General features: G+C 36.3%; 1 protein-coding gene across 7 annotated transcripts in view; it reads left to right on the top strand.

Moving 5' to 3' along the window:
* ROBO1 (roundabout guidance receptor 1) overlaps positions 1 to 25,071 on the top strand; it is a 1,116,119-nt gene that overhangs the window by 1,051,315 nt on the left and 39,733 nt on the right. For 2 of the 7 annotated variants that reach the window (XM_005674780.3, XM_018053813.1), the window contains 7 exons: positions 355 to 476; positions 3,801 to 3,972; positions 8,110 to 8,307; positions 12,360 to 12,386; positions 13,794 to 13,836; positions 21,263 to 21,417; positions 24,250 to 24,585. In XM_005674780.3, coding sequence (XP_005674837.1) covers positions 355 to 476; positions 3,801 to 3,972; positions 8,110 to 8,307; positions 12,360 to 12,386; positions 13,794 to 13,836; positions 21,263 to 21,417; positions 24,250 to 24,585 — 1,053 coding nt within the window. The remainder of the gene's footprint in view (positions 1 to 354; positions 477 to 3,800; positions 3,973 to 8,109; positions 8,308 to 12,359; positions 12,387 to 13,793; positions 13,837 to 21,262; positions 21,418 to 24,249; positions 24,586 to 25,071) is intronic. The other 5 variants (XM_005674785.3, XM_013968529.2, XM_005674783.3 and 2 more) reach the window with 3 other exon arrangements.

The raw sequence follows: 25,071 nt of genomic DNA, 5'->3' as shown, positions 1-25,071 counted from the left end.
GATTACAGTAAATTATAATACAGTTAATGTCATAGATGGTTAGCATTTATACTTTCGAACATTTTAGGGAGACAGTGGCACTTGGATAGGAGAGAGAGGAATTCCCCTGGAATGTTTTGTGGAAATAGCTAATCTATATAAGTTTGGTTATAGAAAATTCACAGTAACAATAAGTTAGCAGTATCGAGGAAAAATTTAAACAGTTTGGGACTAATCAGACTTGGATGAGACACATCCTTATATATATAGATATTTATAGACATAAACTTTGTTCTGTTTAATGGTTTAAATGCCTGCTTTCAATGTTTTTTAATATGCTTATTTATAAACTTGCTCTTTAAAACAATTTAATAGCACCCAGTGCCCCACCTCAAAGTGTAACTGTATCAAAGAATGATGGAAATGGAACTGCAATTCTTGTTAGTTGGCAGCCACCTCCTGAAGATACTCAAAATGGAATGGTCCAAGAGTATAAGGTAAATACATGTATAGTAAAAAAGCAAGCTTGGTTATATTGTTCATGGATATTTGGCGCCATCTGCTGGTGAGCATAGCAACATAAATTTTTTTTTTTTAATACTTGTCCGTTGAGTCAATAATTGTGAAATACTTTTTTCTTAAGCCATTTGAAAAAATAATAATTTAAAAGAGAGCATTTACCTGCTCACAGTATATATAGGTGCTCACACAAATAACACATGTAAAGACTAGTCAAAATTTATTCCCCCCACCCCCAAATGCAGCTTAAATACATTTGCAGAATTAGTTTGCCCCATGGAATTGTATCAGATATGGTTTCTTTCTTTGTTTCAACACATTTGGAATTTTGTAACATTGGAGGTGAGTTGGTAGAATTACTTCAGTGTGCCTGAAAATTTTTTAATAAATTTGTTTTCATCTTTCAGCATCTCTAAACAAAATTTTATGTCTCAGAGGAAATTCAATTTTAAATTTCTATATATGTTTGAATGAAATTTTTTAAACATACGATATATTGGAAGTAATTTAATTCAGTGATTCTAAATAATTATTTTTACCTGTGAAGTTAATCATCTCTAATCATTGAATTTAGAAAGGCTTACCTATATTATTTTCAAGCAAATATATTAAGCATGCCAAGGTACAATAAAATTAAGTTACGGACATGATATTTATCCTATTAAGCATTAGAGCGCAGTCTTAATGAGCTATGTTAAATGAGTAAATGATAGATTGAATTATGGAAATCACACAAGAAAGTAAATTTCTCTTGTATTTTTTCAATATGTATGTAAACACATTACATACTAGAAGACTTTTTAACTGCAAGACGTATATTTCTATAGACAGTGCTTTATATGTCCATGATACCTCAGTATTTTTCTAGTTACCAGTTAAATTATATTTACTGAATTGTCTCATAAATGTGAAAACTCACCTGTTTCTATTGATATGAAATTGATGGTAAGAAAGTAAATACACGTTTACCTTCTACAGGTAATTGCATGCTAATATCAGAATTACTTATGGAATCGTTTTCCAAATATAGGTGCGTGGCCACCATTCTGAAAGATTCTGATTCAGCATCTGTAATAAGGCCCTTGTTTATATACTTTGGTAGATCTTTCCAGGTGGTGTTGATATGCATTTTGGGTAAGGCCCAAATAAAGACCATAAATATACTTCTGAGTACCAAAATAATTTGTACGATGACCAAATATACTGAGCTTAATTTTAGGTATAACATTTCATTTTAAAATGACTTTTAAAAACAGACTAAAAACCTCTTTATGAATTTGTGTATAATTTAAAGGGGTGACAATTTTTTTAAGTATTTAAAATACTGTTATAAATGTACTGTGTGTATTTTAGGGTATTTGAAATTAGATCTTCTACTGTAATTGAGTCATTAATAGGTAAGAATCTCTACACTTTGAACTTTCTCATGAATTTCAAGATTATTTCAATACTGGGATGCTATGGTTCAGTCTGGAAAAATAAACTGTTATAGAGATTTTTAAGCATATAGAATAAGGCGATATCTCAGCTCTCAAGCAAAATTGTGTTAATGTAGGCATTTTCCCCTAAGAGTCAAAACTCATTTCTCTCCTAAAGAAATGAGAAAGGGTGGATTTCACTTAACTTCATGGTCAATTTAAAATAATAAAATGCCTTTCACAACCTGATTGACTGGTACAAAATCAGTTTGTGGCTTTGGTTCAGCTGTGTAATGTAATTGGGGGAAAAAAAAGTCACAAAGGACTCTTTATTTCCAAATGATCAGACCCTGGTATAGAGTCTGACCATTTGTTGGTATTATGCATTGAAACAATATTAAAATAATATTAACTTTCAAAGCAAAAAAGATTTTTGCCCATGTGAAAGAGGACACTGACATTCTTAGATTCATTTTAAATCCCATTTCCTATTACAGTTTAAACAATAGGCTACTTGAAAATAATCCCACATCTTGCTGGAGGACATCATAAAGAATACAGAGCGTGTTTTACTACTGCGTGGATCATTTTCCTATAGAAATTGAGTCCAGATACTGTCATGCATCATGTCCAAGATCTACAACATTACAAAAGATCACTCTAATAATTCAGTAATCCTTTAGAGAAATTTAAATTAAGGATTATAGCGTAGCTCGGAGATCTTAATTTCCTACAAATAATTTCCTACCACAAATATCATCTAAGTTAATGAGAGATACAATAATTTTCTTATTAGAATATTTTTCTTTCAGATCAAATTTGTATTGTTATTAGGATCTTGTATTTTATCAAAAACTAATTAATATTACCATAAATACAAGATCAGAGTGCTATTTTTCTTTCATGGATAATAGTTCAACATACCATTGATGGAAAAAATCTTAGGATGACCCTTACTCTTTATGTTCAGTTATATTTATTTTTTAGGTCTTGGTGGTCTGGAACACATATTTCCGGAAAAGACTTCTGTAATAGGTCCTGGCTCCATCTCTTTATTTATTATGAACTTTTTATATTGTATTGGGGTGTAGCCAGTTAACAATGTTGTGATAGCTTCAGGTGAACAGTCAAGGGACTCAGTCACACATACGCATGTATCCATTCTCCTGCAACACCCCCCCTGCCATCCAGGCTCCCACATAACATTGAGCAGAGTTCCATGTGCTAAATATGTCCTTGTTTTCTTTTTAAAAACCATGCTTATGCCGAGATAGTTTAGATTGCTCAGAAACTCTCTCTCTTTTTAAATCAACTGCTTCTTGTTTTGACATAAAAAGTGATGGTGCTGTAACAGCGTCAGGTAATTTTATCCCTGAGAACTGTTGAAATAAAGTATTAGAAACACAGTTTCCCACTCATTTTTGTTTTGTGATATCTGGTATTATGCCCAGTCCATAGTAGAAATGAAAACACTGAATGATAGGTAAGTTACTGTTCTTTATCTGGATGTATACAGGTTTTTGCAAGTTCCTTTTATCTTTTTCTGGCATATAATACCTAGGTGTATTTTTTTAATAAGCAAATCCTGTTGATAAGAACCAGGTTCTTTGTAGAATCGCCTGGTATAATCTTCTGTAGAAACATTTGTAGAATCACTTGATATAATTCTTTAAGAGTATATAAGAAAGTTCAAAGAGGTTTTTAACGTACTACTAACACTAGGTTTGACAGGAAGCATCTTCTCAGAACTAGATCTAGGGGAAAATGACTTTTGAAACTTCCTATATTAGGTTCACGATAGATCTGAACTCTGTCTAGGTCTAAAACCACAATACTATGTTGATCTTTATATTAACTTACATAACTGTTGTGCTCTTCTTACAGGTCTGGTGTCTGGGCAATGAAACGCGATACCATATAAACAAGACAGTAGATGGCTCCACCTTCTCTGTGGTCATTCCCTCACTGGTTCCTGGGATCCGATATAGTGTAGAGGTGGCAGCCAGCACGGGCGCCGGGTCGGGGGTGAAGAGTGAGCCGCAGTTCATCCAGTTAGGTGAGCGCCAGTGCAGACCTGGTTGGGAAGACTTATCACTGTCCCCAGTGTCCTCCTTTTCTTCTTGGTGCGTAGTGGAGGCAGCCAGTGCGAGTTGCACAGACTATGGAATGTGCCGATAGAATCACAAAAATAATATTGTTAGCTTCATTTTATCTGTCTATAATATCACAACTAAATTTAAACTTATCCAAACGAACATTTTAAATGGTATTTCGAGCAAAAGGCTGTAAATGTTCAGTGTCATCCTTTTTCTGTCCTATTGAATTTTTTCCCATCTGTCAACAAATACTATTAACTGAGCACCAATGAGGCCTCCTCAACTTTCCTGCTGTCTCCATGCTATCGAATCTGTCTGCCATGCAGGAGACCCAGGTTCAGTCCCTGGGGAGGGAAGATTCCCCTGGAGAAGGAAATGGCAACCCGCTCCAGTGTTCTTGCTTGGAGAATCCCTTGCCCAGAGGAGCCTGACAGTCCACGGGGCTGCGAAAGAGTAGGACAGGATTTAGCAACTAAACAACAACAAAGGATGCCTCAGCGAACAGGAAGGATGTGGTTAAAAAATATTTCTGTGCAAAACTTAAACTAAGTATTTGAAGTTTAGAGCAATATGCAATTTATATTTACCGTTTTTGTCTATTTAAAATGATATTGCATGTGATAACAAAAGATAGACTGAGATGTTAAAGAGCATTGAAATATGGCATATGCTGGTTACTTAAAAAGTTAAAAGTACAATGTGCTTCAAAACTGGTTAGAGGAATAAAAAAAGTGCAGAACACTTAGTTGCCATACTTCATTATAGAGACATACACATACAATTCAAAGTATCAAACGGTCACCAGTCAAATCTAAAAGAAACAACAGCAAAAAACAGCAACAAAATTGTAAATGGAAGGAGGAGAGAAAAGGTGTTAAGAGATGTTAAGAGATGATAGTGAAATTTCATGATACTGAGAAGCATATAGTCAACTTTGTTCCTTCCAGGTCAGAAGTTAAGCATTAGTAGTATTTTATGCCAGTTGCTAAATTATGAAAAAGAATCAGATACATGAGTCTTCGTATATCACAAAGAAGTACATAGTATTGTTTCTTGTTGGTAATATTGATGACATCTTAGAAATTATCTCAGAACAAAATTAAGAAACATTCTACTTTGAATAAACTTTGTTGGCGTACGTAAGGAACTTTATATCCAATTTGGAAACTGTTGTTGATGTTCCACTGTCAAGATAATACTAGCTGCTGTACCAGATACACTTGCAGAATTTCTGTAAAGTAACACAGAGTCCACCTGAAGTCCAGTGATTGTAGACGTGGAGAATCTCAGGCTGATGTGGCTTCCAAGGTTGACCCTGGGCCAGCAGAAAGGAAGACAAGAAACATACGGTGTGGGGCAAGGTTTAAATGGCACCGTGTCTGGAAATTGTGCATGTCGCTGCTGCACAGAGCTCAGTTTTGTGATTCCAAGCAGATGAATGGGAACACTGCAAAATTAAGACCCTGACTAGGGAGTTACCCCCTGACAGCTGTATGCTACGAGCGAACCTTTCAAGCTTTAGTGGAGAGCTTGTCGCCTCTACTGCAGACATGGGCCAGAATTTAATTCTGAGAATATCTTTTACCCTTAACACTTTTTTTTTTTTCAACAGATTATAATATGCACAACTTTTAAGTGAAAAAAAAAAAAAGAGTAGCTTCATGGTTTTATTTCTGGTTCATTTATTCCAAATTTTTAAGCAGTATAGAAAACAACTTTTTTTTTTAATTACTTGACTATTGCAGTGTATGGGAGAAAACAGTTTAAGGTATGGGAGAAAACGGTCTAAACATAGGTCTTTTTACTCAGATAGTTGCCTAGTTTTGTGAAAAGTTAGTATTAACTTACATTGTCATTTCATTTGTCTACTTTTTAAATTATATATGACTTCTAGTTCTGGGTTTTCAAAAACGAATTGGAAAAAAGGACCATGTGTAACTTTATTTATTTAAGATTTAAATCATAGGATTTAAGGATCAAATTGATTTTCTTGAAATTATAAATGTGTGCCAGTTTTCCATATCTTAATATAGCCTCAGCTGCAGTGAGACAAAGACTGAGATATAGAAGGGCCATTTTAATTCATTAGTCACACCGCACTTTATTCTGTTAAGCCCATCTGGTCGCCTGCATGGAACCCCTCTTAGCTGTCTTCATAAAATCTGAAGCCACCCAACTTAACTTTGTGCAAATAGCCATGAAATCTATAAACCTAGCAGATACAAAGGGCGTATTAGAAATAGAAAGAATAGATCCACTTGGTGAACTTACCGAGGATGAAGTGCTCTTAGGATAACCATAGATAAAAGAGTCTGGAACATGAAATGAAACTTTCAGTCAAGAAACAGTTGAAGGCAGGCTGCTTGTGAAAATAGATTTTTCAGCCTTGACCCTATAGAATGAAATCTGGAATTCTGTTTAAGAAAAAGATAAATAAAAACACACCCATATACAACACGAGTAGCAATTTAGCCCTATATAGAAAAGACTATTTTCCTACGGTTGTTTCCTTAGCCTTGGAATGCTTTCTATTTCACCTGCCAGTGTCTTATCAGAAAGCAATATCTTTTAATAAGAAAAAAACTATATTTTTTTATATTTGAGAAATATTATTCATAAACAATGAGTTATTCCAATTATTTTTCTGGAAAAAAAAGTTTTGGACTGGAAAAAATGTTTCTACTTTAAAGCAGGTGGTTTTAGCAGAACAATTTTAGAGTCAAATGATTTAACAATTGTAAGAAAGCACCAATTCTAATGAAATAGGCAAACGCCTTCCCCTTTGACCAGGTATTATAGGGGAAGAACATTAAGAGTGCAGATACAGATAGTAAGTAATTCTTACAGATAGTAAGAATTCTGCCGCTGGGCATCCTCAGCACTGGCATCACTTAGTGCCCACAAAGTAGGTTATTCCTTGACGACAGAGGAACAGCTTCCAGGCTTCCATAGACTTTGAAGACTGCTCTGTGTGACGTGGAAAAATGGTGGGCTTGAGCCAGAAGTCTCTTAGTAGGTTGAAACATAAGTGTGAACTAAGTAAATTTCAATAGCCATAATTCCATTAGTCTTAAATTCTTGAATCAAAATAGCTGAGAGAAAATAGGAGCCTTTTCCACTATTCATGACACTTGATAATCTTGTCCATATTTAATGTTCTTATAGCTGTCTCTGGCCATGGTTCTTGTCTTAAAAGAAAGTTTTCTTTAAGAGTTCCATGGCAGTTCAGTGGTTAGAACTCGGCACTGTCACTGCTGAGGGCCCGGGTTTAAGCCCTGGCTGGGGAACTAAGATCCCACAAGTCACATGGTGTGTGGCCAGAAACATGAAAATAAAAATTCCACCTTTTTTTAAAGACTTTTTCATAGTTCCTTCAGTGATAACAAAATCTCAGTTTTTCATTGGTTCTTAATGATCCTGAATTTTTATAGACCCTTCTGAACATAGTTCCAAATAATGTGTTTCTGAGGTAGTTAAGCGTCTTAGACTATTCAAGGGTGGGGGAGAGGAGATACACACACACACACACACACACACACACACACACACACACACACAGTCCATGGGGCCGATACACACACACACACACACACACACACACACACATGCACACAGTCCATGGGGCCGATACACATACACACACACACACACACACACACACACAGTCCATGGGGCCGTAAAAGAGTCAGATACAACTTAGCAACTAAACAAGTCAATACTCCTTATTTGTATTCTTGGTAAAGTATTTCACTTTTAAGAAGTGTAATTTGTATTTTATCTCAGTTTGCACTGAAAATCCCATTGGTGAACTGCAGTTTTCTGGAGCAAAATATAGGAATTATGGGCTATTATCTTTGTTTTAAAATATATTCCATAAAATTGTTGTGTTTGTTTTGAATTCAAATAAATAAAGTGAATATAATCTTGCCCCAAATCCCATGAACTCTTTTAATTGACAATGGTGCACGTTACAACAAAAAGCAGAAATTATTGTCCAAAAATTAACAACATAATGATGGCCACTTTATGTATATAAGCATGTGCTTATTGTCTCACTGCGTTTTAAACCCCAATGAACCCAAAGATGGCTTTTTCAGATTCTCATGGAAACCCCGTGTCACCTGAGGACCAAGTCAGCCTTGCTCAGCAGATCTCAGACGTAGTGAAGCAGCCGGCATTCATTGCAGGAATCGGGGCTGCCTGTTGGATCATCCTTATGGTTTTTAGCATCTGGCTCTATCGACACCGAAAGAAGAGAAATGGGCTGGCTAGTACTTACGCGGGTATCAGAAAAGGTATTACCTTTCCTAAATTTTTCATGTTTTACATAACTCTTGTTTTCAATATATGACTCTAAGTTATCCTTGATTATATATCCTATATTATTATTTTAACATATAAAAATTTACAAAACTGCTTTTATTTTATTGCAATGTCTAGGTATAAACTCCACTTGGATATCAGTACTACAATAGGACTTATCTGTTTCAAGCTCAATTTCTTTAAAATATGTTTCACCAGGGTAGGTCTTCACTTGGTGGTGATACCATTCCCTTGTTCTCTTAGGGAATTACTTTATTGCTTTATATCCTGGAGGAAAATTTTTAATCTCCACGTCTCAGGAATTACAGATCCAAGCTTTGGACTGTCATACAACTTTAAAGGGAGCATCATTCCCCTTTGTGAAGCGAAAGAGATTATTTATAAATAATTGTATTTCTGATTATTTATAAAATAATTGTTTCTTAGTGAATATCAAATGCATGAATGAATAATATGCTTCAGTTTGCAGAGAGAGAACACTTAGTACTTTTTTATTGTTATGTTTAAAGTTGCAGAGCTGACTACGTATATACTGTTGATGGACAACGATGATTTTGTTAAAAATGTATCTGCAGTTAAAGTTTATTTGGCTAAAGTTATTTATAATTTTATGGAGTCAAATGAGCTGAAGGATTCGCAGACACTTTTTCCACATATTCTCAAAGTCTGCAGATTGGTGGTTCATATTTTTCATTTCCTGATGAGTTTTTTATCACTCTCAGACAGATAATCCTTGTCCCCTTCTCTCCTCAAATATCTTCATCAACTCTGGGCTATCAACAAGGTGATTGTAAGTTTTCAGCCCACAGGCCCACTTTATGTCTTTAGTCCAACCAAATTATTGACAGTGCTCCTTTGGGTCTCAAAATTGTCTTGGTTTTTGGATGACAGGGTATACATCCACCCTAGTTATAGAGTCTATAAGTCTAAGACAATACTTTTGCTGCAAAGCAGATTTTAAGAGGATGACTAGTAAATACCCACTCCCACCATCACACTCCTTAAGAAAAGAATTGTCTACATATTTCCTAAATGAACATTTCCCACGTGGCTTGGCCATGCCATTTCTCTGAGCATTGATATGGCAAAGTCAGAATTTGTTAGAGCTAGTTAGACCTTTTCTCAATGAAAAGTCCTACTTACTATCCCTCTGAGTTTGTGAAACAGTCTGAGATAGCAGTCTAAAATATTTGTGCTCTCGGTCACAAGGGGTCTTGGCAAGAAAGTCAACACAAATTCATCACCCACACTGTGGAAATCGATGAACGTGCCTCTGGCCCATGGCTCCACAGCAGTCTCCTTATGTACACACATTTGCCTTAGCATTATCGTCCTTAAATATGTTTTTTTCAGATATGTGTCCTATGTCAATATTAAAACAAAAATGTCGGTATCCCTGCCTGTGAAATGGAAAATGGGGACTGAGAGGTTACTGCGAAGAGACTAAGTGCTCATCACACATTCAAAGAACAGTGTCAGGGCCACGCATTACCATATAAAACCTTTGCCCCAAAAATAAGGCAGAGAAGGGGTTTGTGGGTGTCTGTGTGTTGTGGAGCAGGGCACAGGCGGGCTGTTGGGCGTTGTGTTCTGAAATCCCATTTGAATGAGGAAAAGTGACTAATATCTAGATATAGAATCTTTTGAGTTTCTAGGAATTTTATAATTTTTATTACCATGAGTGTGATAGCTGTGCAGTTGTAACAATGGAATGCTCTCTCTAGTTTTGAAACCTAAATATGTGACATGAAACCTTCTTCCCTTCTGAAATGTTTCTTTTCTCTTACTAATGCACTGTAAGCATGCTTGAAAATGCCTATGCGCTCTTTCTGCAAAACCTATTACACTAATATTGTCCTTTTAACTAGCTCGTGTTAAGCAGAAATCATAGAACATAATCACAAATGTAATTGGTGAGCATTTGATTCTGCTTTCCTCACTCTGCCTTTTTGGCACTTTTTCATATTTCTGGTTCTATGCAATTTTAAAAAGTGAATTCTGAAATCTTAAATTGACTGTGCCCGAAACAATGCTGGTCAGCCTAAGAAAAAATGAAGTGAAATATTTAAAATAAATCCATGTGAAAGAGCCTACTGCCCTATGAAACATCAAGCCAGGGTTTGACTTTGGGTAATAGTGAGCATTTTTAACATTTTCCCCCTACCTTTATCTGTAGGTATTCCCTCTGCTTGTACCCTTTGTCCACATAGTGCACCAGCATCACTGGATAAAATGATTTATTTTATTACTGGAAGCTTTGAGAATTAAGTTGTCCTTTGGTGAACCAGCTGTAAAAATTTCATTTAGATGGACCTCTTTTCATCTCTTCTTCCATTCCTTAAACTGAGGTTAGCAGTTGGCTAGGAGTACTGACAAGGACCTTTCATTTTTTCCCTGTGTCCTTGTGATTGCAAATTAATGTTCAGGCACTCCATTCTTACTTGAGTACCTTTACTTTCAAATGTATGTCTTTTATATTTTTTATGAGGACGAGTTACTATTGCTCTGAATTTTTGATTGTAGCTAAATTACATTGACTCTCTGAAAAGACCTGACTGAAAGAAAACACAATAGAATTCTTAAGACAGAGACTGCTATGCAGCGAAAGAAGACAGTGTATAAACTGGATCCCCAGCACTGAGAGTTTTGTGTTTTTTTTTCCTTCCTAGTATGCTCAGAGATAAAATGGTTTGGTAAGAAGTGACAGTTGTAATGGATGCTATGGCATTCAAGTCTGCAACCCCAGTGCTCTAATCCTAAAGTAAATTTCTTATAGACATTCAAATATGAAGTGGAAAATACATTTTTGGCAGCTTTTTGATCCATGATAAGCAATCAGTATTCTAGTTTGTGTGTATTAAGGATTTCTTAAAAGCAAATTTTAGTCTTCAAGGAGTAATGTAGATTCTCTTGCTTTCTTTACCAGGGCAGTGTTTACTTTAAATTAATGTGAAGAGCTTGGGAAAAAAAAAGTCAGCCTCCTCCCTCTATGAAATGTCATAGAAATAACTCTGGTGTTATCCAACAGCCAGGAATGGGAGAAGATAGGACAAGTGGGGGAGGCAAGAATGCCACGTTTGAGGTCTGCAGTTCAATTTCAGGCATTATTGATTAGATTAAGATTTATGACTGCAGAGAGTGAAGATTTTCAGAGGAGCATTATTGTTCTATTGTTTAGCTTTTGATGTGCTATTATTTTTAAATGCTCAGCCTACTTCTAGAACGCTTCTAGGTATAAACTATAATAGCAGAATTAAAGCTAAACCCCTGTATAGTCTGTCCACTCACAAATTTCTATGATGATAAAGATGTAGCAAAACACTCTTTATATTAAGGCATCAGGCATTGCTTGCCAGCGAAACAGTTCAGCTTTATGGTTTTCTTTGTTCCAGTTTTTCTTTGCTTGCTTTCTTCCTTCCTTCCCTTTTCTTTCTTCCTTTCTTTCTGTCTTCTTCCCTCCCTCCTTTTCTTTCGGTCTTTTTCCTTTCTTCTTCTTTCGGTCTTCTTTCTACTTTTCTTTCTGTCTTTATGTCATTTGTTCTCCCCTTCCCTCTCTCTGTATCACTGTCTCTCTCTAGGTGATGAATGCTCACGTGCACCTATTATATTAGTTAGTCCACTTTAATAAGCATTTACTTTCAGATTTCTAGATAAGGTTAGGCAAGACCCTGATAATACTTGTTTAAGAACCCATTATCCAGTGTTTGGAAGTGATTAATAGTAGAGGATCCCTGTTTGTACCAAAGCCGTGAGCCAAGTCTCTATTACTAAAAGCAGGGGTCATCCGCAGGCTAACCCAGCACAGTCCCCACCCCCCTCCCATCCTAGAATGTCAGATGCTTCGAAATGGTACCTGCAGAGACCCTCAGATTCAGTTTTATTCACTATCAGAGCGTCAGAACGACTGGCTTAGTTATTTACATTTGTTTTATGTTCAGCTGTCTGCTTGATTTATACTAATGTGATATGTTCCCTTTCTCTCTTCAGCTTAATAACTGGTTTATATTTTGTTTTGATTTTTCAGTCCCGTCTTTTACCTTCACACCAACAGGTATATATTTGCGCTTCCCCTCCTCCTTTCCTTTGTTAGTTCGGCATGTGTTGTACTATTGTGTTGCTGTTTTTATCTCATTTTCTGCAGTAAGCTGGGGGGAAGGACTTACGATGGAGACAGTACTTCATTTACTCATACCGGCACGCACTTGAAGTAGAAGCGGTTGGTGTTGCTCGTCACCCTTCAGTGCAGCTGTTTATTCTTGATTCCACAGTGCATCTGAGCCTTGTTTGCATGAGTTTCATTAGATAGGCAAACTGTTTCTACCCTCAGCATGATTTAACATGCTAATGATCAGTTGATTATTTTAGACTTGGCAGTTGCATTTTTTTCCCCCTTAACTTAAGCTTTCTGGATTTCCAACAAAATTTTCTCTCCCAAGCAATTCTCTGTTCATAGAATCAACATTCTTAAAGGTAACCAAAATACACAGCACATTTGAAAGATAAAACTTTTCATTTTCCCTAAGTCCAAGTCCTAATATTCTGTTCTATTCAGTTTCTTTCAAAGAGGGTCCTCTGCTTTCACATCACCTTTAGTAAAAATGTACCTGTGGTCCTCCTTTCTCGGTTTTAATCCAGTTATTATAATCACTGGATGCAGTTATCTCTCCTTAACAGACTCCCAGTTTGGAGTTCTTCTAAGTAGCAGAACTTGGCAGCTTTTAGAAACACATTTGTTCTTAGAAAATGTGTCTGTATATACAGAAAAGCTAATATTTTAACCCCTTGACAACTATGTGCACATCTTTTTTTGTCATGGCTAAATTTTATATCCATAACTTATTAAGCTGAGAATGCTTTCAGGGCCATTAAAATATATTTTCACTATGTATACATGTCTGATGAAAATATAATGAGAAATATTTTCTCAAACCACAATAAAACATAGGTCGCATTAATTAATAGTCACAACTTGGCATACAGCTTTGTGTGTGGAGAGAAAGGTTTATTTTCACATTTATATCCGTCTTACTGGTACTCATATTTCTGGGGAAATGGTCTGGTAGGTTTTTATTTTCCAAAATGTAAGATTCCACTTATATAAAATCATGAAATTACATGATCTAATAATAAATTCAAGATAGAAATCTGAGAATGTGAATGTACAAATGTGTAATAGTTATTATGTTTAATAAGAGTATATTGAAGTTTGCTTCTCCTTAGTTTTCAAACTTGTTAACACATTAAGAAAATAAGAATAACATTTAATTCTATATCATCTTAAAAAAAATACTAGTTGAATCAGAAATCTATTTCCTGTGATGAGTGTTTGCAATGCTTCTAAGTAGAAAGGGAGAAAGCATTCCATTCGAGAAAGATGTTCTTGAATGTCATAGCTTTTGATATATAAATGCAAGCATGTCTATTAATTGTTCCTTTTTGTTTTTTTGTAACATTCCAGTAACTTATCAGAGAGGAGGCGAAGCTGTGAGCAGTGGAGGGAGGTAATTATCTTGCTGGTTTTTAGATTCTAAGGGAACTTCCAGATATTTCTTCTTGTCTTGCTCGATGACATCACTTTCTTTGCTTAAAAGGTTTAACTTAAAGGTGAAATGTGTTTAAATCTTTAGAACTACTCCAAGAACTCCTCCATTTTTCTCTGCTGTAGAACCAAGCATGTTAACACACAAATGCAGTTGATTGGAGCTGGTGCATCTTGGGCAGTGAACACCAGAGGGAGCACTTTAACCAGAAAAGACAGACTTGCTGATTTAGCAAATCATTAAAAAGAGTTAAAGTAATTAAGTGATGGCATTTATGAAGATTAAGAAATATAGCTAGTTAACAGATACTGTCAAAGAAAAAGTGTTCATTTGGAAACCTGCTGAACACAGCACTGGCTCATAAGTTGTAGGTTATATCTGTTTGTTTGCTCTTGTTATAAATTCAACATAGATCAGTCTCCATTCACAGGGAAATATGTTGAAATAAAAGGAGAATCTAGGTAGTTTATTAACACGGAGATTTTTTTTTTCCCCTCTAATTATAATGAACCTCAATCCTACATTTATGACTTTTTGGTAATTATTATTCAGTGAACTTTAATATATTCACAGAGAAATCACAAATTGATGTGACAGTCGCCTGAAAGGGGCTGAAAGAAGGTATAAGTTACATGAGCCAAACATCAGAATTTTCTAAGATAATTCTTTCTTTTCAAAAACAGCAACTTCTAGCTTAGGAGGTAAGAAAAAAAATTTTTTCGACCAAAACCATTTTATAATTCAAATTCAGTTAACTTATTGAGCGCCCTGCTTTGTATAGTTAGATAATATAGTTGCTCCTGGGAAAGATAAAAATAAAACATTATCCTTGAATCTGAGGAACATACCATCTAATGATAAAATTACTGAATTTAGTGTATGACAAAATGTGATAAAAGAAAGAAGAAACATAAAACTGCTAACCATCTTTAGTAAAATGCTGTACAAATCTAACGGTAAGCACTGATCTCTTCTTTTCTGGGAACTGCTGCTGGCTTCCTGTTTTCATACCTGTGAAACAAAGCTAGCCACTGAAAGACCCCACAGCAAGGGGGGTCTTCATAGGAATAAATCCACTTGATTCAGGAATTAAACCAGGGCATGTTTTTGCAACCAGGGAAATCCTATCTAAATCATAGCCTAGACATTCATGAAACAGCCTTTGGCGTAAGAACATTCTCTCATGGATAAATCTGGAATGCCTGATGGTACCACCACCTCTCTGCACGTATATATTCATGGCTATAGACATCAGCTTTCTCATTAATCAGAGCATAGGAAAATGCTTATTGAGCATCTTCTGTGTGTTCTGCACCAGCCTCTGTGCATGGGCAGGTGCACAGACGTGTTGTGTCTCTTACACACATACACACACATACACATGTATAAAATATGGTTTTATTTTACACATGTATAAAGTATGGTTCCTGATCAAAGGGAATTTAGAACCCAAGTAGACCAAATTATCAAGAAGGACATGGTGGGCAGGGATCTCTCATTACCAAATGATAGTTTCTTCAGCCAGACTGAGCAATTACAAAGTTCCATTTGGAAAGCATCATCAAATAGAATTAACCTTTTGAATGTAAAAATAGTATAGCAGCGAAATGGATTTATTTTCAATACCAAATAGAAATAATCTTTTTACCAAATGACAAAAGATGCTAGAATGTTATAGAGGCAACAGTTGAATAAAGATATTAGAGTCAGGGCTCAAAATGGCAGTTGTATACACAATTTTAAATTATTTATTCATCAACTCTATTTATTGAATACCTACAATGTGACAGGCACTATTCTAGTTGTCGAGGCTGCTTCAGTGAGCAAAGTCAATACAAGTTCCTGTCCTTCTGAACCTTACATTTAGTGGGGGAGATGGAAGATTAATAATAAGCATTTTTTTTAAAAGTCAGCTGTATAGTAGAAGCAGTTGTGAGTGCTTTGGAAAAATAGAACAGGGTAAGCAGATCAGGAATGCCGTGAGGAAGAGGTCTCGCTAGCTATTTGGGAATGTGTGTGTGTTGTATGTGTGTCCCGTGATCCAGTTTACTAAGTATTTGTAAGCGTGTGTGTGTGTTCTCTGTGTGTTGTATGTGTGTTTCATGATCCAGTATAGTAAGACAATGAACAGTGAGTTGGACCCCTGTACTCACTTTTCTGATGTGTCCCTAAACACTGAATTCCCTCAGGCCTCTCAGGTTCTGTGAGCCCTCTGTGGACCTCCCACCACATCTGGTTTATGACACCTAAGTCGCAATGTCATCATCCTCCCTTCCTGCCTCTGTTACTGTATTTCCTTAATCCTACCTTTTTCTCCTTTCACTATCGCTGTGTTGTTTCAGGTTCAATCTTCTGAACCTGATCTGTTACAAACATTCCCAGCAATCTTGCCTTCATCTGCCTTCGTTAGCACTGTTTCCTGTTAATTCCCCTTGCCCAGTGGAGCCGGAATGCAATTTTGAAATACATATTGATCATGGCTCTGAGCCTCTGGAGATCCCATTTTTCAATAGAACCCACCATATTTAAAATAGCAAGTCCAAACTGGGCAATGCACATGAAGCCCACAACCTCCAGGGACTTGCAGCCCCCCCTTCATACTTCTTGGTGCCACATGCTATAAGTCACTCTGTCAACCCATCTAACAGTCACCAATACTGCATTCTCTATATGTCCTTATTATATTAGCCTGGAATATGTCCCTCCTCCCCTTGTCAGTTTGCTGAGGTTCGCCTGCTGTGTCCTCCATGAACTCTTTGTTCTATATCAATACCAAAGTTAAGCATCTAATGTGTGTGTGTGTGTGTGTGTGTGTGTGTGTGTGTTAGTTGCTCAGTCGTGTCCAACTCTTTGCGACCCCATGGGCTGTATCCCACCAGGCTTTCTCTGTCCATGGATTCTTCCAGGCAAGAATACTGGAGTGGGTTGCCATTCCCTTCTCCAAGCACCTGATATGAGGTAATACAATTATCTCTTATTTATATCAGGGGTCAGCAAATTATGGCTCTGTGTCTGAATTTGGTGTGCCACTTGTTTTTGTAAGTAAAGATTTATTCAAATACAGCTGGACTCACTTGTTTACATGTTGCCCAAGACTGCTTTCCCACTAGAATAACAGAGCTGAGTAGTTGAAACAAAAAGTATATATCTCAAAAAGCCAAGATGTTTACCCTCTGAGCCTTTATAGAAATAGTTTACTAACTCCTGGCTTTAATGATTGTTTCCCACAATAGAATGTGAGATCCTAGGGTTAGAGCCTATGTGATTTATGAATTAATAATTGAATACATGAATTTTTGTAATGCAGTAAATGTAATTTATTAGATTAGATCCATAAATTCAATATATGAGTTATTAATCTTTAAAAATATCACCAAAAAGTATCTAAAGAAGAGTGGGATGGCTTACCAAATAAATAAATGTCAGATTTCAGTTCAGTCCTTGATGACTTGAGAGAAAGTTTGGGGCCCTGGACATTGTCCTCTGATAAAGGAGAAGACTGAGAAAGAAGGAGAACCAGAGAGCTCTCTTGATTCTCAAAAGTGTGAATTAGCTGTTCACAGAAAAGTGAAAATGAGGATTACGATTAAGCAAAGAAACCTCTTCTCAACTTGAAAAGGACAAAGGACTTGCAATGTAATCCAGTGAGAATCATGTAAATATTAAGTGACTATGTCTGTTCATTTGTTTTCCTATTTTCAAATATCCCAATCTCCAATTCTGGGGTCATGGAGGGGTGGTTGGTGAAGCTAGTTAAAATCCAAACCACAGCACAGACCAGGAAAAGGCAGAGAAAGCCTGAAGAAGAGAGTAGGAAAGTCAGACCAACCAGATCAAGAATGCCTATAGCACATTTCCTGGCCACAGAAGGTGAGAAAGAAGCAGAACTCAGGCCTTGCTTCTCTCTAAAGGACTGGCCACTTTCAGATCTATCCCTCGCTTCTTACTGGGCTTCAAAACTCTTCAGGATGTCGAAAGAGGAGACAGCCTATAGGCAGCCCTTGTTGCTAGGCCCCTTCTCTATTTTCCTCAGCTCCTGGACCCTCTAGTATTTTATTATGTCGTTTAGGAGTTCAAATAGGTTTGTTTGCACGCGTGCATGTGTGTGTGTGTGTGCGTGTGCGTGTGCGTGTGTGTGTGTGTTTGGAGTGAGTGAGTAGAATTTCTGGAGTAGGAGGAGCAGATGAATTGAGTTTAAGTTCATTTTCCCTCTTTTCTTTTGTGACACAAAACTGTCCCCTTAATATAAAATGGAGGTTAAATACAGTTTTTGCAAGCCCTAGTATCTTCCTTTCTTTAATAATACCTTTTTGAAGACAAGGAAGAAAGAGACAAAGTTTAGATGTATTAACATGAAAATATAACTAACATGGATATATGTGTATAATATGATTGTATTTACATATCTATAATATGGTAACATTATATAATATGTTCAACACATATTAATCACTGTAACCAGCATTGTGTTTTGCTTCCGCTTCATTTCTTATTGTGGGATAGCTAAATCTGTCCCATACAGACTAGATCAGCTTCAATGCATAAAGATATCTTATGAGATTTTTAGTTTTTAAGGACGCTAACACCCTTATAAAAATAACTACATATGACTTTGACTTGCTTAGAGGTCTCTGAGATATACATATGTCATTTTAAGATTCATTATGGGCCAGTAATCATGACTCAACCTTCTTCACTAATTAGCATTCCAAACACAAGTCTGAACCGAATGCCAGGATGTGAATTGTTAATCCCACTTCCTGTTGGAAAACTTGATACATATGAAAAATTCTTTCAGCCTCTGATGATATCAAAACATTTACTTTTAAAAGTGCTTTTCTGAGGGAATCATAGTAGCATAAAAATACCGTCTATTCCTTTTGAACCATGTAAGTCAAGCTGTGGAAAATTTCCACTTGACCCGTACTTCAAACATACTCTAATATTTCTAGTGTCAAATATGGAGATTTATTTTTAATAACTTCAAAAGTGATAACACAGTTGGTTTAGGTTTAAGAGAGAATAAGAAAAGCTAAAGACGACTAGATGCAGACTTTCTGTAACCAACATCAATTCCAAAGGCTCCAGATATCTGTGATACAGCTTGCATTTAAATATTTTAAATTTTAACAGGTCAGCCACATCGCTCTTCAAAGCATGTTTTTATCAACAGTTTTAACAGTGAATTTGTCCAGTTTTTACATTATTCTGAAGACTTCAGACATTCCCTCACTCTTCCTTTTATTAGGAATGTTTAAGAAGGCTAGGAGTTGGACATGACTGAGCAACTTACTTACACTTTTCACTTTCATGCCTTGGAGAAGGAAATGGCAACCCACTCCAGTGATCTTGCCTGGAGAGTCCCAGGGACGGGGGAGCCTGGTGGGCTGCTGTCTCTGGGGTCGCACAGAGTCGGACACGACCAAAGTGACTTAGCAACAGCAGCAGCAAGGGTTTTTAGGAATTTAATCACTCTTCAGTACATGCGTTTATAGCTTCCTGGTTTGCAGTGTCGATTCTACAGACAACCTACCAGTATTTGAATCCCAACTCTGTCACTCACTCACTTTCTATACCCATCAACACATTTCTTATCCTCTCTCAGGCAATTCCATTTCCTAATCTGTAAAATCTGGATAATAATAGTAACTAGTCTGTAGATTATTAGAAGGAGTTAATAATATATATAAAGAAGTCAGTGCCTCACACATTATAAACAAAAGGTAAGTATTCATTTTTATTACAGATACGTGTATACACATGAATACATACATAGGTATACAGTTATATAAATTATAAATCCATATTTTCATTTGAAGTGAATTGTTCCTCAAGTAATCATCATTTGCATCTGGAGTTTCCTTGGTTGACGGTATGTCAGAATGGAAACCATGACAGTGACTCTGATGGGCTTCCCAGTGGCACTAGGTGTAGAGAATCTGCCTGCCTGCACAGAAGACATAGGAGATGAGGGTTCCATCCCTTGCTTGGGAAGATACCCGGAAGGAGGCCATGGCAACCCGCTCCAGTATTCTTGCCTGGGAAATCCCATGCACAGAGGAGCCTGGGCTCCAGTAGGGGTTTCCAAGAGTCAGACACGACTGAGCGCGCACACACACACACATTCCACACACACACAAGTTAAATGTCAGGTTCTTCCCAGCTAAATGAGAAGCATGGTTTTTACATTTTAACAAAGAAAATGAAACCATGAAGGAAAGCTTTTCCGAATCTGCAGTGCCGGTCTGTTTCTTGTGGATCTGACAATATTCCTGCATCATCACCTCTTTTGCTGAATTATCAGTTGGAGTCAAGGTTGGAAGAGGACCTCAGGACTGCCACTGCTGAACTTATGTCTGTGTCTCTGGCACTGGTGGTTCAGGCTTCCCATTAGTAACTGCTGATGTACTTTGCATTCCCAGTACAGAGTGAAAGAGGATTAACATCTGTTGTTCCAAAAAAAAAACATTAACACTCATATTTCTTACAGTGGACATCACTGTTTTACCAGATTTAATTCAGTAGCTTTCTTTTGTTTATATAGGGATTTATGGCATTTTACATTGTCACCATCAGAAATTGTTGACAAGCTTACAGAACTGTGGACTGAAACACTGATGAGGCTCTCCACAAAATGTCACAGAGCCCAAGACGCACTCTCTCTGAGACATGGTTTTGGAGAAAAGTATGCAAATGTGCTTACTGTGAAGGTTCCTTTATCTAAGTAAAGAGCTTGTTCCATTTTTTAATGAAATTGTGAGAAGAATTTAATGGGTTTTTTAATGGGTCAAAAACTAAGAAATGCAAACTCTCTTAACTTGAGTATTCTGTAAGCTATTAAAACACTGAAAAATACAAGTATCCACCTTTTTAGAATCTTCCCTGGTGGCTCAGAGGTTAAAGCGTCTGCCTCCAATGCGGGAGACCTGGGTTCAATCCCTGAGTCGGGAAGATCCCCTGGAGAAGGAAATGGCAATCCACTCCAGTATTCTTGCCTGGAGAATCCCATGGACGGAGAAGCCTAGTAGGTTACAGTCCAAGGGATTGCAAAGAGTCGGACACGACCGAGCAACTTCACCTCACCTCACCTCACCTTTTTAGAGTCCATGTTTGGTTTTTAGTCTGTGACTGAAGAAGCAGTAAAGCATTAGAAACTTAAGTCTCTGCCTGTTTACAGTGTAATGGCTATATAAACTGAGGTTGTCTCAGAACAGTACATTTTACTTGCCTTGTCTATAAAATAAAAAGAATGATAATATCTTTCAGCATAATTGACCAAATTATTTGTGAGGATAATAAGATGAAGAATGGGTTGGAATTCAGAATAGGCAATGTTATTTGCTACTTATATAACACTTGCTTTTATACATGCTTTTTTTTTCTTTAGGCCAGGACTTCTCAACATCAGTGAACCTGCCACACAGCCATGGCTGGCAGACACATGGCCTAACACTGGGAACAATCACAATGACTGCTCCATCAATTGCTGCACGGCAGGCAATGGGAACAGTGACAGCAACTTGACCACGTATAGTCGCCCAGGTTAGAGGCACAGAGATAGCTTGATACACAAGCTCGGCATTGTTAGAAACAGGCCATGAGGAAATAACTTCCCTTTTTTCTCCCTAAGTTGGAAAGGAAATTTAATCAATATGTTCATGAAATATTAACCACTGTTTAGCAAATTAGCCTGATTCAAGTTATGTTCTCCATCCTTAGATCTCCACACCTCACTCTGCACCCAAAAATGTTTCCCAGTATGTGAAGGGAGAATGGAGGATATAAATTCTAGAATAAATAGCAAATAAGGAAAAATGAAATTCTGTAGAAGTAGTTATCCTCATAAAAATGTGTGTAATTATATTTTTAGTAGATTGTAGTTATTTAGAGTATTTATTTTAAAGATTTTGAGGGCAAAGCAAATCAAAAGACCAACCAACAAATATATAGTCTGAGGGATCCAAATTTTTAATGGCAGTAACAACAACAATAAGAATAATTATATGATGGCAAAAAAAATAATTTTAAATTAAAGCTAACTGAAATTCAAAAATGTTATTGTATAATAGTAAATTTTTGTAAGATACAAGAAATATATACCTTTTGCAGCTGTGTATGCTAATACTTGGAGAAGGCAATGGCAACCCACTCCAGTACTCTTGCCTGGAAAATCCCATGGACAGAGGAGCCTGGTGGGCTGCAGTCCATGGGGTCCCGAAGAGTCAAACACAACTGAGCAACTTCACTTTCACTTTTCACTTTCATGCATTGGAGAAGGAAATGGCAACCCACTCCGGTGTTCTTGCCTGGAGAATCCCAGGGATGGCAGAGCCTGGTGGGCTGCTGTCTGTGGGGTCGCACAGAGTCGGGCACGACTTAAGTGACTTAGTAGTAGTAGTATGCTAATACTAATTGTGTCTTTGGGGTTCAGAAATATGTGTGGTGAATGACTTGATAAAATTTCATGCTAAAACATGACAGTAAACTTTGGATGTAGAGTATGTAATATTTAAAAGAATAAACAAAATTGTAAGTAATTCTTAAAAAAAAACCTTTCAGGATGCATTCACAGTACAGGAAATATTGGAAGAGTCATGAAGAATCAAAATATATGACTATAAGAATAACCCATGGAATTAAGAAAAAGGAAAATAAAATATGGCATTTAAGTAAAAATTATGATGTACCGTAAAGAACAAATTGTAGTCTCCATTGAATTTGGATATGAAAATGATGCAATCATGTGAGCAAGTCCCTATTCTTCAGAGGTCAGTGTTCTAGTTATCTAGGCAGAGAAGTGCTCGCATAATTATAAGTAAAAGAAAGATTATGCTGAGGCCAATAAGAGAAGAAAGTGAAAACATTTTTGTAAATTAATATGAAGAGCTCTTCATCCAGCATGGTAGCCTCTGGCTTCAGGTGTCTATTTAAATAAAATATCATTTAAAATCCAGTTCCTCATATGCACTAGCCACATTCTGAGTGCTCAGTAGCCACATGTGGCTATTGTATTAGAGAGTACAAAATAGAACATGTTCATCTCAGAAAGTTCTGTTGGATAGCACTCATATGGAAATACTGGCAAAGAAAAATGAGATTGCCAAAACTATATTGCCATTAAAAATATTTTAACAACTCTTACATGAAGCTTAATACCTAAAAATTAGAAATAAAATTACTAAAAGCCAGATTAATTAAATATCTCTGATCCCTGATTTTTGTTGTTAAAATACAAGGTAATTAAATTCATTAGGGTCGAGAAGTTGCCAATTTTTCTTAAAACTATATTCATTTTTACATCTTCAGTAGTAGCCATATTAATTCATCAATTCTTACGATTTAGTCGAAAACTCATCCTCAATGTGAACTTGTTAATGTTGTAGCCACTATGCATAAAATAGTGGTATTTTTACTATTATAATGTAACTAAATTTTTATTTAAATAATATTTTAGTTTTAAATGATGATTTTAGTTCTTCCTGTTATTTTAATATTTTCAAATGCAGATCTTAAGTATTTCTGTCTCTATATACTACTTATTTCACTCTTAAATTAGAGTGAAATTGAAATATTAGACAGATTATTACAGGTGTTATTTGATTAAGTTGCCCTGGGTCCTATGATTCATTTGGCCATCATTATTGTCATTTTATATATCTTGAGGTATCATTATGAAACCATGCAAAATGACTATATAATAGCTTTTCTTGATAATGATTATCTTGCGTGACCAAAGGAAAAAACTAATAAAATTCTCCTGAGTATTGTTTACTATCACTTTACCTCTGTTCCTCATTTTTTTGAATAGAGGTATTTTGTACAATATTGAAATCTCAAGTTATCTGATCTGAGGGCAGAGGTTTTTTGGGGGAGGGAGAAGGTCTGGACTAAACCTATTAGCCTTGTTCTGTTGCTTTAACAGCTAGCTAGTAACTTCAAATAGTTCCAGATTAGAAATTAGTAATAGTAATTCCAAATAGTAATTCCAGATTAGAAAATATAAACTTGGCACATAAAGATATTCATGTATATATTCTCTTAGTGCCTTTCCCATTAATGTGATTGTTAAAGGAAAATTACTTAAATTGAGTTCATTATTTATAAACTACATAACAGTAACTGAAGTTCAGAATTATTTAGTCTCCATATAAATTATATGTCCTCTCTTACTCCCTGAATTTTTTTTTGAAAGAACATTTGATTCTGTTCTTTAGAAAGGACATAAGAATACGTGGTCCTTTTTATTCATCATATTTAAGCCCATTTATACTTTATATAACAATTTTACTGTGACTCACAAAGCTTCTTACAAAGAAATTTAAAACGAATAACCATGCGGAATGACTTTTTCCTTTTCCTCTCCATTGCACGTAGCTGATTGTATAGCAAATTATAACAACCAACTGGATAACAAACAAACAAATCTGATGCTCCCTGAGTCAACTGTTTATGGTGATGTGGACCTTAGTAACAAAATCAATGAGATGAAAACCTTCAATAGCCCAAATCTGAAGGATGGGCGTTTTGTCAATCCATCAGGGCAGCCCACCCCTTATGCCACCACCCAGCTCATCCAGTCAAACCTCAGCAACAACATGAACAATGGCAGTGGAGACTCTGGCGAGAAGCTCTGGAAGCCACCCGGACAGCAGAAACAAGAAGTGGCACCGATTCAGTATAACATCGTGGAGCAGAACAAACTGAACAAAGGTGAGGAGACTTGCCCTTATTCCCACCGTTTTCTGTATTGGCTTCCTCAGCCCGTCAGCACCACATGCCAACGCTTGTCTGGAACTCACGAGTGAGATCCGTCTTTTGTCACTAAGGTTTTCTGATTTCTTTGGTTTCAAAATTTCCAGTGTTGAAAAGTTAATTAGCACAACAATAACCTTGGAAAATTGATTTTATAATAATATATAAGTATTTCCAAATGGTTTTGAGATTAATTTAAATTTAATCGTAGGTGAGGGATTGCTCCGGACAGAATCTTTTATTCATAAGGCAGACGTACAGCCGTCACAATACCTCACCTTTTAAATAAATAGACTCTCCCATTCTTTCCACTCGAGAATGGAAGATAATTGCTTCTACATGGTCATATAAATGAGTGGCATTTTTATATCAAACTGAAAAAAAAAATTAAGCTTGAACTGGAGAAGTGGTTCAATTTTTTATATTTCTCCTACCTCTTGTGGT

The sequence above is a fragment of the Capra hircus genome, chromosome 1 (assembly GCF_001704415.2).
Source record: "Capra hircus breed San Clemente chromosome 1, ASM170441v1, whole genome shotgun sequence".
Taxonomy (NCBI): domain Eukaryota; kingdom Metazoa; phylum Chordata; class Mammalia; order Artiodactyla; family Bovidae; genus Capra; species Capra hircus.
Note: the sequence above shows the minus strand (reverse complement) of the source record. Positions and strands in the feature narration are given on the sequence as shown.